The following is a 15,101-nucleotide window of genomic DNA, read 5'->3' on the forward strand; positions in this document are numbered from 1 at the left end:
GTTTTGTTTTGAGATATGCGTACACTACAATGGCAGAACAGTTCAGTATTTGATTCTCAGCAATATAGAGATATTGGAATACAGCTGGTAGAAGTTAAAGACCAAATGCACTCATTGTCATTATCTAATTTCTTCGTTTTCTTAAATTTGTAAGATGGAAAATTCAGTTTGTTTAAACTTTTAATTTTTATTTCCACTTACATGAATGAATACTTTGAATACTTTGACTTGCTTATAATGCATCATTCCAAAAGAAATCCTTCAGTCCTACATCTGGCTTTAGTTAAACTACTTGAATAGAAAGCCCCCTTTTCAGTACTTTTCAAACTCTAAGTTATTATTGTTGTTGATATAATCTACAAAATTGAAACAGCCTTCTCCAAAAAATACCCAAGTGAACTAGTCCAGAAATATAATGAGATAGTTGCGCATTGGCTCAGCTTAGGTTGGAAAGGAATAATGACCCTTATATAATTCTAGCATTAAAAGATAGTTTAGTACAGTATGTTTTACCAAATATTCAGCTTAATGTTTTTCTCAGGCGTGCTGGTGTATCTGATGATCTGCACCATCCCATCCAAGACTGCAGACTGTATAATGGCCAAGGAGAAGTGTGCCTCAGACTCAAATGCTTGCAGAAGTGCCTGGGATTTACTAATAAATGTCTGCAATGCAACAGGTAAATGGTTTTTCCCCAAGGCAAAGAGTGTATTTTTTTTATTTGCCCGAGTTTAATATGTCCCTAACGGTTCTACTGTTTTATTCAATAACTTTAACACATCCATTACATAAAAAAACCAATATGAGATAAATTATATTGAATTATAATTCACCCCCATGAAATTGGGCAGAAAAAATGAAATGCAACCAGGAGCTGGAAGTCTGAATGCCACAAAAGTGGAGGTGGAAAATCTGTTTAGTTCCTCATGTTCTGTAACAAGGTGACATGATTGATTTGTAGTGAGGATAAATGACAATTTGAATACAATTAAATTGTAATACCAGGATGGGAGCCGTTTAGTTCAGGCCAAATGCATTAGTGATAGAAACATCAAAGTAAAATGTTTTTCTATAGAAGTAAAGCAAATAACACTGGTATGTGTTTAAAAAATGTTAAATCCTAATCTCCTTACTTTGTATATGGGGAACCGTTTTGACAATTGAATTTTAAAGTATTGCCTTTACTTTCATAGGCTTTTAAGCCTTTCTGTAATTCACTGCAAAGTACAGTACAGTGGCCTATGCTAATCTTCACCCAGAAGTGTATTTGCCAGAGAACTAATACTTACTGTATTTTAACTTAAATGACTCAAAATTATTTCCTACTGTGGCTACAAATTAATGATCTTATTTGGCCATCTTACATTATAAGTCAAATCAGGGAACATGAATCGGAGGGCTCAAGTGGTAACTGCATGGTGCATTTACAGTAGGACCAGGAACAGAACTCACTTCTTTACCCAAACAGTTGGAAGAGTAGTGACAAGCTACCCAGCCATGTTGTTGAAGCTGGTACCCTGGTTTTGCACAGGAAGTGGATAGCTCTAGCTGTAACATTAACTCCAGCATTAAACCTCTGTGAAGACCATGAAAGGAACTTTGCAGGACCCCGAGACCCTCCAAATCTATTGTTCTTCTTTCCCTTGGAAACAACTTGCCATGGGGATACCCATAATGGTTATAAACATGACAATGAGATGGCATATTATCCTAAATTGTGTATCATTTTGTTTGATTGACACAGGCGAAAGCTGCAGAATTAACCTTTCCCACCGATGTAATATGACGGTTCAGTACATGATGAACAGTTACCCGGAACTCAAAGGTTGTTTGTCCATGGAAGATGTTTCCTGCAGTATTCTCAGGTTAATTGCTCCCCAGTGCACTGACAGATCAGGTAAGATTAATATTTTTAGCTGCTAAGTCTGACTGGAAATAAAGTACAGTATTTGGAGTAAAAATAGTGTGCAACTCATAACGTGTATGTTTAAAACAAATATTGCAATACCCTTTTCCTGAGAATAAGCATGTTACACAAATAATGTTTTAAAAACAAATCAGTCTTGATTTTAGTCTAAACTTGACTTCATCCAGGGCTTGCCAGAACAATACTTACCTGAAATGTACAGAGTGTGCTAGAAAACTGTTAAGTGAAATGTTTCACTGTTTCAGTTTCTCGAGAATGACGGGATCAGTTTATGTCATGTCTGTGCTGAGATTCTGTACATTTTCAGTCCATCTCTAGCCAGGAGGATGATCAATAAGCTAAACCTTTTGGAACAGCAGAACTTGCTATCTAAACTGTGGAAATGAAAAATATTGAATTCATTCGCTTATTATTACCACTGGGTTGTGTGAAAATGCAACTATTGAATTCTGTAGGAGTAGCAAAGATGTTGAATATGTTTTACTTTTCAGTTGTAATTCAAAACACAGTTTTTGTCCATACAGTACTGTATATTCCTTCAAATGTCAAAAATCTCAGTTACAAGCCAAAATGCTGATTCGAAAATTGTGAACTCTATTATTGACTGGTCTTTGTACAAAAATGTTTGAAAGAGTGTATGGGACCTTAAAAGTTGTTAATTCCTTTTCTGTGTCGATATGTGCATGCTGTTTCTCAGATGGCCTGGGACAAAAGCAGCGCACACAGTGTGAGGGGACAGGAAAGTGGAGAGGTACAAAAGGCCATGCTATTGTCCCATTGAGCTGTGTCTCTGCCCTGGAGCACTGTCAGGAGTCCCAGCACTGCTCCAGCCTGTACGAGAACATGAAGGATTTGTGCCGCACAGACAAAGGCCAGTGCAACACAGTGAGCTTCTGGCACTTTTGCCTTTCTGCTTGGAAAGAGCTTGTGAGCGCTACACCACTGGCTAACTGCACCTGCTCCAGCCAGAGAAGGAGAAACTGTGTAAAAATTTGGAACACCTTGTACAATAACTCCTGCATCAAACATGATGAGAAATATCAGGATCATTCAAATGCAAGGCATGAAAACACATCTGAGGGGCAGGTTGTTAATATGTGTAAGTACCCTAATGTTTTTATTATTTATAAAAATAACACTTCACTTCACACTGGTTAGTGCTTCTGAGGCTTCAGACTTCTTAGGTCCTGGGTACAATTCCAGACTGGGGCACCTTCTGTGTAAAGCCTGCAGGTTCTCTCAATGTTCACATAGGTATTTAGTTTCTCCAGTTTCTTTCCAGCTTCAGAAGGCATGTTGACCAGATTGACTGGTGTGCTTGACCCTGTATTTGCACGTGTGCTCTGTGACGGATCAGAATCCCCATCCAGGCTGTAGTCCTGCCTTGTGCCCTATGCTTCCAAGACCGGCTCGGGTTTCCCACAACTCTTACCAGGAATAAGCAGCCTTCTGAAAAAATTATTGGGATCAGGGCACTAGGTGGCCAGACTTTACCTAAGCTGTAAGAATGTATGTAGATTTCCTTTGTCTTTGTAGTCTGCTGTGTGCATTCACGGTTGTTCTCAGACCTGAATTCACCTGTGTATCCCTTGTGCTTGTGTCCTTGGGTCCGGATTTATGTGTGGACCTGTTTTATCAAAACATTTTCAAAGCCCTTATAAAAGCCTCCTCTTTTCATTGCAGTTAAACCAGAAAAGGATCCCAAGCGTTTATGGGAATCAAGTGCTCTTGCTAAACATGGTAAAGTGTGAAATTTGTTCTAAATCCTATCAAGAAAAAAAACAAGCCAACCTGATTTATCTGAAGAAGTATAGCGTAGTTGTCATTTTTGAAAATACCGGTTGTGATTTTTTTTTTAAATATACTTAATCTTTGCTTTAAGTCAGTGATAAAGTCAATGAGTTGATGGCGTTACTGAGAATTACACATCATGAAACAACATAATTTAACCAAGGTGTTTTCTAACTAATTTTACTTTGCACTTCTACTGTATATGAATATCTGTGTCACTGAATTTGATTATTTGAAGGCTCTGCATATTCTAAAGAGCTTTTAGACATTAAAACTCTTTTTATCAGGGTTTCCAGGTGACCTAACAAGTCAAAGCCCTGCTACTTGAGCCACTATGAGTATCCCTGGTCTGTTGCTCAGCAGTAACCCCTGGGGTCATCTCTCAGCAGCTGAGAGCTTGCAGTGCTCAGGTTCCAGGTTCATCTCCCTCACACTCTAAGCTGGCATGAGGATGGTAGTCCTAAAGCAAGGCTGATTAGGCGATGGCAAAATGGAAATAAAAATAAGCTTCTGACCATCAGCCAAATCATTAATATCAAGGCTTCATCCAATTAAACGCCTGTATTTTTCATGCTCTGCTTAAAAACCGTCTTCCAGCGTACGGAAGGAAGGGATCGTGCTTGGATGTCACGAGGCTCTGTCTACAAGACGAAATATGTAACAGACAGATGGTACCCCACATACAAGCATGTTCTGGAAACCCAAATCACTGCAATGCCACTCACTGCCAAAGAGCTGTGCAGCTGTTTTACGACCAAATGCCTTACAGTGTCGCTGTGATGCTGGCTTTCTGCGACTGCAGCCCTACAGATGATCAGTGTCTGCAAGTTAAAGACCTTTTGCACAGTCGTTTCTGCTCAGAACAGCAGGGTCCTTCGCCGACGTGCCTGGAAGTGCTGGACAGATGCCTTGAGGAAACTTCATGCAGGTGGGCTCCAGGGAGCATTAGAATAAAGGGTCAAATCCGTTTATGAGCACAAAGATTAATGACTTGTCATGTGCTTGTCTTTTTTTACTAATAACGTAACGTATTGAAATAACCCCTTAAGAACTTTGTTCATGTATTTTCAAATTCCTTTTTTCTTAATTACTTTGCAACAGTTAGGTTGTTCAATTTAAAAATGTGCTGTTTTGCAGCATGATGAGCCAACTAATTTGTGACTTACACCCATTAGGCACAGATATGAAGTATTCCATTCAAAGTGCTGGGGAGGTGGAAGGGCAGTTTGCAGAGGCCATGCTGGGGATGGCTGTGAAAGTCACATGCATGAGGAAATGATGCGCACTGATGACAATGAATGCAGAGCCGCCTTCATTGGCACAATGGGAACATTCCTCCAGCACCCTTGCACCTGCAATGGACTGCAAAACACAGAGCAATTAAAGTGCAAACAGCTTAATAATGTGCTACACAATAGGTCGCACTTTGGTAAGTAGTTATCTGGACTACAAATGCCATGTCGATAAATAATGACCATTTCAGTTCTAAATTATTTTGATCACATTACATACTGTACTATGTAAAACATCCTGCATTAAGAAGGTTTTGACCTAAGAAAAGCGATGGAGGGCAGCCCAGATATAATGCGCACTCTCTTGCAATCCTTAATAATGATTACTCTCTGCACCTAAAAATCTTCCTTTTACTGTGATCAAGTTCAAGGTGTCCATTTGCAATCAAAATAGTGACAATGCATGTACAGTTCTCTGCAAAAATGTTTTATTTACTACACTGACAATAATGTAGATACAGTATGAATAATTTTAGATTATTTCTAATGTAATTTTTCTTTGAAGTGTTCCATCTAACAAGAGAGAGTTTTCCACTGTATGGGGGTTCTCTTGACAATGTGTCCAGCAAAACAGGATTAAGCTCTTTATTCAGTGGTAAGTACACATATTGTTAATATTGTAAGTGAGGCTTTAACTATAGAACCATTCGTTCCTGAATTGTGGGATTTGCACTATTCCTTAGGATTTGGGTTGTTTCCTGGATGGAACTAATTAAGCATAATCACGTGTCTGTATCTCATGTACTGTACTGCTGCACAAAAGAAATGCAACACTCAGGCCTAATGGTTTTAAGCCAATATCGTAAATAAAGATATCGCACACAAAACAAATGTGAGAAAAACTATATCTCAGAGAATCATTGTATGTTTTCGGTGTGAAATGTGATGCACTGTCAGAATGAATCATTACACAGTCAGTATCGGATATGGCCCGAGAAGTTCTGGCAGAACTGACACAGAACCGATCAGCCCCTGCTGAAGCCTTGTTTCTTGTGGATGACAGTAATGAGTTGGTCCCACATGTTCTGTTTAACTCTGGTCAGGAGAAGAATCTGGACATGTCAAGACCTCAACAGCAATCTGAATCGTGCTTTTGTTCACATAGAACTGTGTGGTTTTGCATTGACCTGCTAGAAAATCGGCAATGAATGACCAACCTGAAAAAATTGTAAAATTGTTGGCATAGGGACTTTGTGAATGGATCAGTGCTGTCCCCGCAAGCTTCAATTTGTCAGGTCTGTCAAGAGCAAAACTGCATTTATTGGTGAATCAAAATGCTCGACCACTGTCTGCCACAACCTCAGATGTTCTGTGGCCCTTAGAAGACGGTGATTTTGTCTTTCAGGCATCACTGTTACCACTGAACGCCAAGCATGCAGATCATTTTCACACAGATGGCAAAATCATTCTGCTCCTATGCAGGCAGTTCCATCCAGCAATTTCATGTACCGTAGCCACTGCAGTTTAGAAGTGATGACTATGCTATGGATCAGACCGTTGTGAAGTGACGCGGTGTGATCCGTCGTCACTGTGGTCTGTCCCCAACAGAGACTGGTTTCTTCTGATTGTTCATGCAGAGCATCTAATTCTGCAGACTTATTACTCAACTCTTTATTACTCATGCAGGGCATGGTTGTATTTTTCTTGTGCTAATTTAAAAATCATGACTTTCTGAATGGCTGTCTGTACTTATTATTCTTAATTAAGAATTAGCAGTTTTAACTCCATTCATAATACCAAACCCAGAGCACTACTGATGTAAATTCCTGTGTTCTCACTGTGTGCACATATCTGATTCTGATTCCAATACTCTTTTACAGGAACAGTTGCTTTTGTTTTTGTATACATCATAGTGATATTACTTGTGATTGGAGTTACCATGTGGGTTTTGCACAGAAAAAGGTATGTCAGTAACATTCAGTTCCTTGGAGTGTTATTTTCTATTTACAATTAATGGTATTACTATTTACTACTTAAAGAACTAATCAGCCTAATTAACATATTTGAAAAATGTAGACTTGGATATGGCATTCTGCACTCATCACAGACATCGTAAAGATTTTTATACTCAAATTGTTAACTTTGTTTATTTGGTACTTTACATCTGGAATAATACTGGTAGTTACAGGCTTGCATGATTAAATATTTTATCCACTGTGTTACTATTTCAATTTTAGCAACAGTGTTATCATCTCCATGTTTTTATGAGGATCACAATATTCAGTCATATTTTACTTTACCTACATACTGCATGGAAATGTAAACATTAGTTTTAATTTTTTGCAGAATCTGCAGGCCACCTGAGAGACGCAGATATCTTCCATCTACCAATGCTAATGATTGTCTTGTGATTTACTGATTTTATTTATACATTAAAATATACATACAGTATACTGTTCGGTCATTTCTGATAGGAAATCTGAACATGACGTCAGCAATACCATTATTTCAAAGGCTGGACATGGAAGTGTATATATTTAAGTGTTTGCATATTATGTTTTACTGAATTCAGCCTTGCATTTTAAATTTTACTCCTTTTCTCTATGTGAAACAAGTTTTGGTATGTTTGGTAAGTATAAACTTCTGTAGTCTCATTCAGAAAGCAGTCTTCAACAGAGTTTTACCTTTTGATATACTGTTCCATTGAATACTCCATAACGGCCCACTGGTCAGCATTGGTGCTTTACAGTGCTGGGGCCCCAGGTTCAATTCCAGACCTGGAGTGCTGTTTGTGTGGAGTTTGCATGTTCGCCCCACAGTCACATGGGTTTCCTCCAGGTCCTCCAGTTTCCTCCCAAGTCCAGAACCATAATGGTGGGTTAACTGACTTGTGGGCAAGTTGCCCCTGGTGTTGTTTGTGTGTGCTCTATGAGGAACCGGTGTCCTGTCCAGGGAGTGTCTTGCCTTGTACCGGTTGCTTGCCGGGATAGGCTCTGGCTCACCGGTGACTCCAGAATTCGAAGACGCGATTAGAAAACGGATAGACAAAGTGACAAATAGCACCTCTATACAAAGAAACAATGATGGAGTTGAAAGGCGTAGATTTCTAATTATTGTCAACATCATGAAGTAGGGTGGATTCTCATCAACTTCATAAATGACCCCACTAACATTTTTGTTTAATTCCCATTATGTTAGAACCACTGAGATGAATTTCACTCTCACAAGCCACAGTAAACCATTCTTCATTTCTTTTGTAACAGCATTCTTTTGTTCATTTGATATACCCACTAAAGCCATGAAAGCAAGTAATAATAATAATAATTAATAATTGCTTACACTTATATAGCGCTTTTCTGGACACTCCACTCAAAGCGCTTTACAGGTAATGGGGAAATCCCCTCCACCACCACCAGTGTGCAGCCCCACCTGGATGATGCAACGGCAGCCATAGTGCACCAGAACGCTCCCCACACATCAGCTATCAGTGGGGAGGAGAGCAGAGTAATAAAACCAATTCATCGAGGGGGATTATTAGGAGCCCATGATTGGTAAGGGCCAATAGGAAATTTGGCCAGGACACCGGGGTGATTGCTATACATGAAACTGCTGCTATATCAGAGTCACCCGTAACAGAACCCCAAAGTCTGATGATCGTAATCATAGCTGTGGCAGAGGCTTTCTGGTGATCCCTCTGAATTATGTACATACACTACAGGGTATGGACCAATCACAGCTCCTTCCTATCATTTGGTAATACAGAAGGACTCAAGATATGGTCCAGGAGATAGTTGGGCCCTAGATACCTTCCCGTCGGTGATTTCGGCACAGCGTCTGCCTTCTTTCGGTCTCACTAAGCAGGTGCATTTCTGCAGTGTGATGGGAACTAGCAAACCTAGTCTGTGTCCTTTTGTGGGTGCTCACATCACGTGTACTGTACACTTCTGTGTATGGACATACTTCTGTCCTTGAATACAGTATTCCACTGTATGTTTTGAATATTTAATGCAGTTTCAAAATTATTTCCACCTAAAGCTTTGACTTTGGAAATATTACTGTGCGATACAATGGGGAACACAAAAATACTGCCACCTGAGGCTGCATTTGAAGGTTTTTTTTTTTCTTGGTAGTGTCATACGGAAAAAGGTGAAGGAGGAAACTTTGTTAATATTTTGGCAGCATCTTTACTCTCTTGCTCCTTACTAAACAGGATTCACTGTTTATATTTTTCAGTTTCCTTATTTGTCTGCTTGTTTTAGGTGTTGTGGACAGTACTGTATTTTGTGTTCTGTTTAATAAACATCATTTTGAATTACCTGTTTTCATTTAGTCTTTAATTATTGTATGCAATGCACACTTTCATACACCCACATGCAGACTGTAAAAGGGCTAATGTGAAATGATTCTGCAAAAATGTCATTTTATTATTAAGAAGGGACAGCATGGATTCATGACAATGTGAAGAAGGCTCAGACCCTAATTGATAATGGCACATCCAATAACAAGAGCGTGAGAAAGCATTGATTAACTATCAGGAATTGTTTATTTAAGCTTAAGGGAGTCTATAGTTTTAAGAAATTATGGAAGTAGTACAGAATCATCACAGGTGTTCCTTCTTTCATGAAATTGTTATTTTTTAAAAATGATGTTGGAAAAGCATGATTATTTGTCATAGTACTTCATAAGGCTATTGCCCATCGAGATGCTTTTATTCATGAGAGATTAAAAGTGTCGTGTTACTAGGAATTATTCAAAACACAGATGCTAAAGACACCTTCTGTTTTCATGGTAAGCATGATAAAAGCCTGATAAGTACTCACAAATGCACAGAGTGGGTGATACTACCTGTAATGTCAACAACAAAGAGTGACAATCTAATATTTGCTCACCATCTCTGTGTGCTTTCCTTAAAAGGCCACCATGCGTGAACATAAAAGCTGCGCTCTAAAGATTTGTCTTGTGTTCACAACTGAACAAATTCCAAAGTCTTCCTTGAAATTAAAAAATAGACTTGGTGTAATTAATTTTATCGTGACTGGTGTCCCTTGCACCTGTTGCTCGCTGGGATGGACTCCTAACTCCCCAGTGACCCTGCTGTATGTTGGATAAAGGGGATAGAAAAAGGATGGATGGATTAGAATGCGTTCTGAAAGAGTATAAATAAAATTATTTGGCTTGTGCACCTCATCTCTCCATGCATGTGTAATGTAAAGGGCTTCACACATACTGTATTTTGGTTTTGTATACCACAAGTATTTTGCTCTTCCGTTAATGAAATATGTGATACATACTGGTGTCTCCTTCCAAAACATCTCATTGAAATGAAATAGGTTAACTTGTGACAGTGTCTTGAAAACTGGTTTCATGAATTGCACATCTCATCAGGGGAATTTAAAAAGGTGAAGAAGGAAGACACCCAGTTCTATACATTTTGCAATAGTATGATTTGCAAGGAGAAGATGTAGTAACAGATCTGAAAAATACAAACATGGACAACCCTGTGGACTGGACACATGCAACATGCACATCTTCTCTCACATGATATCTTTAGTAGATTTCACTCCATCTCACCCACCTGGGTTCTATGTACTGTAAATGTTTTAATCACTGCTTGTCATACACAGCTAGGGCCTGGAGGGGAGGTCAACCATCAGGCCTTGGACCCCCTGAGATTTCTTTTTCTTCTTTGGAGTTTGTTGTTTTTCTCTCCCTTGTGCCCGATGGTTACATGATCAAATTAATCATACTGGCCACTACACTACAGTAGACACTTGTGACTTGATAGCTTTAAAGCTGTTCTGTAATAAAAGATCATAAAAAAACTCAAATGATATTAATGAAATATTTAATTTAAAAGCTTCACAAATCAAACATATACTGTTTATTGTCCAGGACCACACAGTCCGCAGAGACAGTGGCTCTTATGGGATGGTAGGCAGGCTAAATGGGAGGTAAGCAAAACGCAGTTTCAACATTTCAAAGGCTCACAAGGTCAAGGGAACAGCAAACGGAAATGACCTGAAAGTTTTGTTACAGAAGTCTCCAAAGTTTACCCTTTTAGAGCTGCAAGTATAATTTGTTCTTTACTTGCAGATGAGACCCACCCCCTTGTACCAGCACCTTATATTAATGATAAAGTAACAAAATTGCTAACGCTTTTGGACATTAGCTGTTTTATCTAACGATTTGCCAACTCTGCTGTGAGACTTATGTAGTACATAACTTTGCCAGTCATTGCTCAACATACCTGTAATGTACAGTATGCATCTAAGTCACGACTTAATCGGGGAAGACCCACAAACACCAATGAGAAACCTCTCATATGGACAAATACATCCCCTGAAGTACATAAGAATTACATTTATACACAAATGTAGCCTTTACATAAAAGCGAAATAGCGATGTGTTCGCTTATTCGTCTGGAGGATCTCCGTATGTATCTGTTTAATTTATCAATGGAAACAGAAGCCGCTGTAAGATCAGATAGGATCACTTTATTAGCCACATACAATTTCTAGCATCAGGAATTGGTCATTTCGCATACCCCAGCTTGCTCTCCATGAGACACACGGGCACACAAGACAAGGAGAGAGAAGCTTGAGGTCAGAGCGAATTTATACAGCACCCCTGGAGCAGTTGGGGTTCAGGGCCTTGCTCAGGGGCCCAACGGAGTAGGATTCCTCTGTGAGCCGCGGGATACAACCCGACAACCTCCCAGCCACAGGCGCAGATCCTGAGCCACAGAGCCACCGCTCCACCCAAATACGATACGCTATAATATAATACAATACCTGTGCAAACTCAAATCCCAGTTGCTGCTCTCGTTTGTTTCCTAATTGCAGTTCAGTATCGAATTAGCACTTCAGTGTTCTTATCGGTACATTTGAACATTAAATGCCTCTTAAATTGAAAATAACACTTAATTATCGGGGACATTCAGTTATATGTAAACAGGAAACAGGCAAAGTAATAATGATATATTCACGTGGCCTACGTATTAACGTGCTAATCAGATGAAATTGAAATGTTCCGATTCAGAGCCCAATGCAGCTCTCACTCATTAGAGCAACAACAACGATGAGCTCTCAGCGCCACACTGAGCCCCAGTTCAACTGCTTTGATCTGCACTGGTTGCAATTGAGCTCAGGGCTGGAGATGATCTCCAGATGGTGCCGCATTAACTAGTCCGCAATTCAGTAGGCAGCTGGGTGTGAAATCCGAAAGTCTGTAACCATTGACCCATCGACACCGCAATATATCAACACAAACACAACATGCAAATTAACATCAAGAAAACAGCGAGAACGATAAACATTACGAACGTGATTTGAGGATTCAGATAGAATAATAAACCTCTACGCAACAAGATTTGTGTGAACTGCTTTTGGGATTAAGAAGGACTTTAACACTCACCTTCGCAGACTGCTGTATAACTGTTGCCACCCAGCGGACATTCCTCAGAGGTGTCATTTTCTACCGCAATTCCTTAAAGTCCAGGATCAGAACATCAGCGCTGATTGGACAAGAGTGGCGTCACTCACGGCTGATGAGCCAGAAATCCCACACTGATTGGATAAGAACCACGTCACTCACCCTGAATTCCAGGATGTCCATGATCATTGGACAAGATCCGCGTCAATCTCCGTGAATACCAAAATCCCTGCGTTGATTAGATAAAAGACCTATCGCGCCCGCCTACATCGTTACGTCATATTGTAGCGACATGGTGACGCGTGATTTACGCGATAGAGCTGCTGGTTTAGAATGGTTGTTGTGTTGCTGCAGTACAAAAAATAAAAAATATGTCGTTGTTTACTGATGGGTGAAATCACATTGTTGGTAACTTCGGTTGTATTGCTGTCAAATCTATGTTTTTACTTCTGGACATTAAATCAGTAGCTGTCGACATGGTTTCGCAGCTTTTTATTTTTCACACGGCAGCCGATTCTGTTTATTGTCTCAGACAGCTTAAACTGGAATACTGTTTTATTAACCCTGCAGACTGTTTATTGTCTGCTTAGTTTTCAGATCCATAACTTTATACGTGTTGAGTTTCGTTTCTAAGCACAGAATTTGCTTTATTCCTAACGCGACTCCTTTCGGTTTTTACCCCGGACACTGCTTATGCCCTACACAGTAATGATTTCACACGTGGTTTTAAGAAATCCTTCTTCACAAAATGAGGTATGCTTTCACGAAACGTTCAAGTCATAAAATGAGAATCTGCTCGTCCCTTAAAAAGCTTCACTCCGCGCGTAAATTTATTAAATTGCACTTGTTTTAAATTCCTAAGAACATTCAAGCATATCGTGAACGTTTTGACATGACAAAGTATTGTTAAATTGCAGAGTAGATTTGAATAGATGGTGAACGTGTCACATCCCTCTGTGCAGTTGAATATCAGTGATTACATTAATTGTTTCCTGCAGGTTACCTTCCTGATTGACATTGTACTGCTGCCACTTTTTCCCCAAATTCTTTGCATATCTTAACTCGCCGTGTTCTAATTTTGTAGGGAGTGGCATGATCCCTGAATCCGATTAAATACTCCTCAGCCTGTGTATTGAGCGCTGGTACAGCTGTGCTCAAGCCTGTGTATTGTGCGCTGGTGCAGCTGTTTGCTATGCACTTTTTACTCAATAAATTGACATGTTTTTGCTCCTTGAGTTTCTGTCCAGCATTTTTTTTTTGGAAAGCTTCGGACTCTAGGCCTTGAAACAACTTGACGTCGGTGAGTTTTTGGATGCAAGACATTTTACATAATTTCTTTATTTAATTACATTTAAACACTAGAAAGACAGAGGTTTCCAGGCTTCGCTCAGAGTTTAGCTGACAGACCTGACTGCAGCAACTGATGCCACTACTGTCTCTATTGTATAATATTTCATAAATTATATACCTAGTATTATTACTATATTTTAATAATATATATTAATTAATATTAAGATCACTTGGGATCTGTTTGCAATCCTGTATTTAAATAAAATGTTAGAGAATAATGTATACTGTTTTACAATCCAGCCAGTCTTTCCACCTGGACACATCCCAGCTAGGTGTTCTGGTCTGGTCCGGTCCAGTCCAGGACAGTACGGGGGGGCAGATGCTATCGGGTCCCAGGTGGCACTGATCTCTTTACCCACACCTGTGTCGGCCAGGACCGTGGAAGTTTGAATAGAAGAGACCTTCGCACTTTATGAGAAATGTTGCAATGTTTATTGCTTTCAAGTCATTTGATCTGTTTCAGCAATCTTATTGTGAAAAATCCAGAAGGTACTGTACATCGACATCTTAAAAATGTTAATTGTGTGAAAAGTCTAGTATTTCGGATTTCACAGACAGAATTCCCCTTTAGCACATTGTGTCTGTTGAGCCGAGGGTTTGCTGTAGTTCCATTCAGTCACACACCTGCTCCCTGTGTGGTTGTATGATGTCAGTAGCTGCACTCATGCACCACTGAGGACACCGGTAGATGGACATCTGTTTGGACATCAGGCACGAGGAATCATTGCAAGCAACCAAAAAGCATTTCATAATTGAGGGAAATCAAAGCTCTTGAATTAACTGTTTTGGATAAAACTCTAAATACTCAGAATGAATTTCAGAATGGATGTAGATGACAATTCTCCCCAGTGGAGCAGGTGGACAGTTATATTGAGATAATAAATACAGTTAATATCTCAACACTGCTGGAGAAGGACAGTGGCTCATGTGATAGTGATTGGGGCATAAAAGTTTCGAAAGCCCTTTTATTCACTATTTCCAAAAACTTCTACTGTTTCAGGTAGATATTAGGATGTGCTGCATAATTTCTCTTTGACTAAGTAATTAGTCATTGCATGAATAACATTCAATGAACGAAGTTATTGAATGAAAAATAGTTTCCACTAACTTACAGTATATAGGAAAATGTCAAGCATTTCATGTGAAGATGTGGTGTTACTAAAGAAAATACCATCATTTCAGCAATCCTATGATGAGGAAAAGTGTCACTTGTTTTCAGCATTAAAGGTAAAGGTTCAGTGTTTGGCAGAAGGCAGACATTAACCTTTCTGAGGGACTTAAACTGAAAAAAGTAAAGTTATAGATATGTACAACATGGTGGTGCTTGGAACCATCTGCCTGGAAAGAATTCAGGAAATGAAAATATATTT

General features: G+C 39.4%; 1 protein-coding gene and 1 long non-coding RNA gene across 5 annotated transcripts in view; one reads left to right on the forward strand and one right to left on the reverse strand.

Annotated features, from left to right (window-relative positions):
• The window catches only part of LOC148646432 (orexin receptor type 2-like), a 31,314-nt gene extending 22,049 nt beyond the window's left edge, over positions 1-9,265 (forward strand). For 2 of the 4 annotated variants that reach the window (XM_088610656.1, XM_088610654.1), the window contains exons 2-9: positions 542-679; positions 1,745-1,897; positions 2,625-3,026; positions 3,611-3,667; positions 4,316-4,646; positions 4,894-5,147; positions 5,516-5,605; positions 6,356-6,806. In XM_088610656.1, the coding sequence (XP_088466782.1) occupies positions 559-679; positions 1,745-1,897; positions 2,625-3,026; positions 3,611-3,667; positions 4,316-4,646; positions 4,894-5,147; positions 5,516-5,605; positions 6,356-6,513 (1,566 nt within the window). In that variant the 5' untranslated portion in view covers positions 542-558 and the 3' untranslated portion in view covers positions 6,514-6,806. Of the gene's footprint in view, positions 1-541; positions 680-1,744; positions 1,898-2,624; positions 3,027-3,610; positions 3,668-4,315; positions 4,647-4,893; positions 5,148-5,515; positions 5,606-6,355; positions 6,807-6,830; positions 6,913-7,296; positions 7,769-8,734 lie in introns of those variants that run through there. The other 2 variants (XM_088610655.1, XM_088610657.1) reach the window with 2 other exon arrangements.
• A 1,513-nt stretch (positions 9,266-10,778) lies between these two features.
• Positions 10,779-12,637, reverse strand: LOC148646433 (uncharacterized). The gene is made up of 3 exons (XR_015928001.1): positions 12,544-12,637; positions 12,364-12,463; positions 10,779-10,890 (listed from the first exon to the last, which is right to left on the reverse strand). It is a non-coding gene; the product is annotated as an uncharacterized LOC148646433 (long non-coding RNA).
• Positions 12,638-15,101: the final 2,464 nt, after the last annotated feature.

Source organism: Lepisosteus platostomus, chromosome 17, assembly GCF_059453375.1.
Source record: "Lepisosteus platostomus isolate fLepPlt1 chromosome 17, fLepPlt1.hap1, whole genome shotgun sequence".
NCBI lineage: Eukaryota > Metazoa > Chordata > Actinopteri > Semionotiformes > Lepisosteidae > Lepisosteus > Lepisosteus platostomus.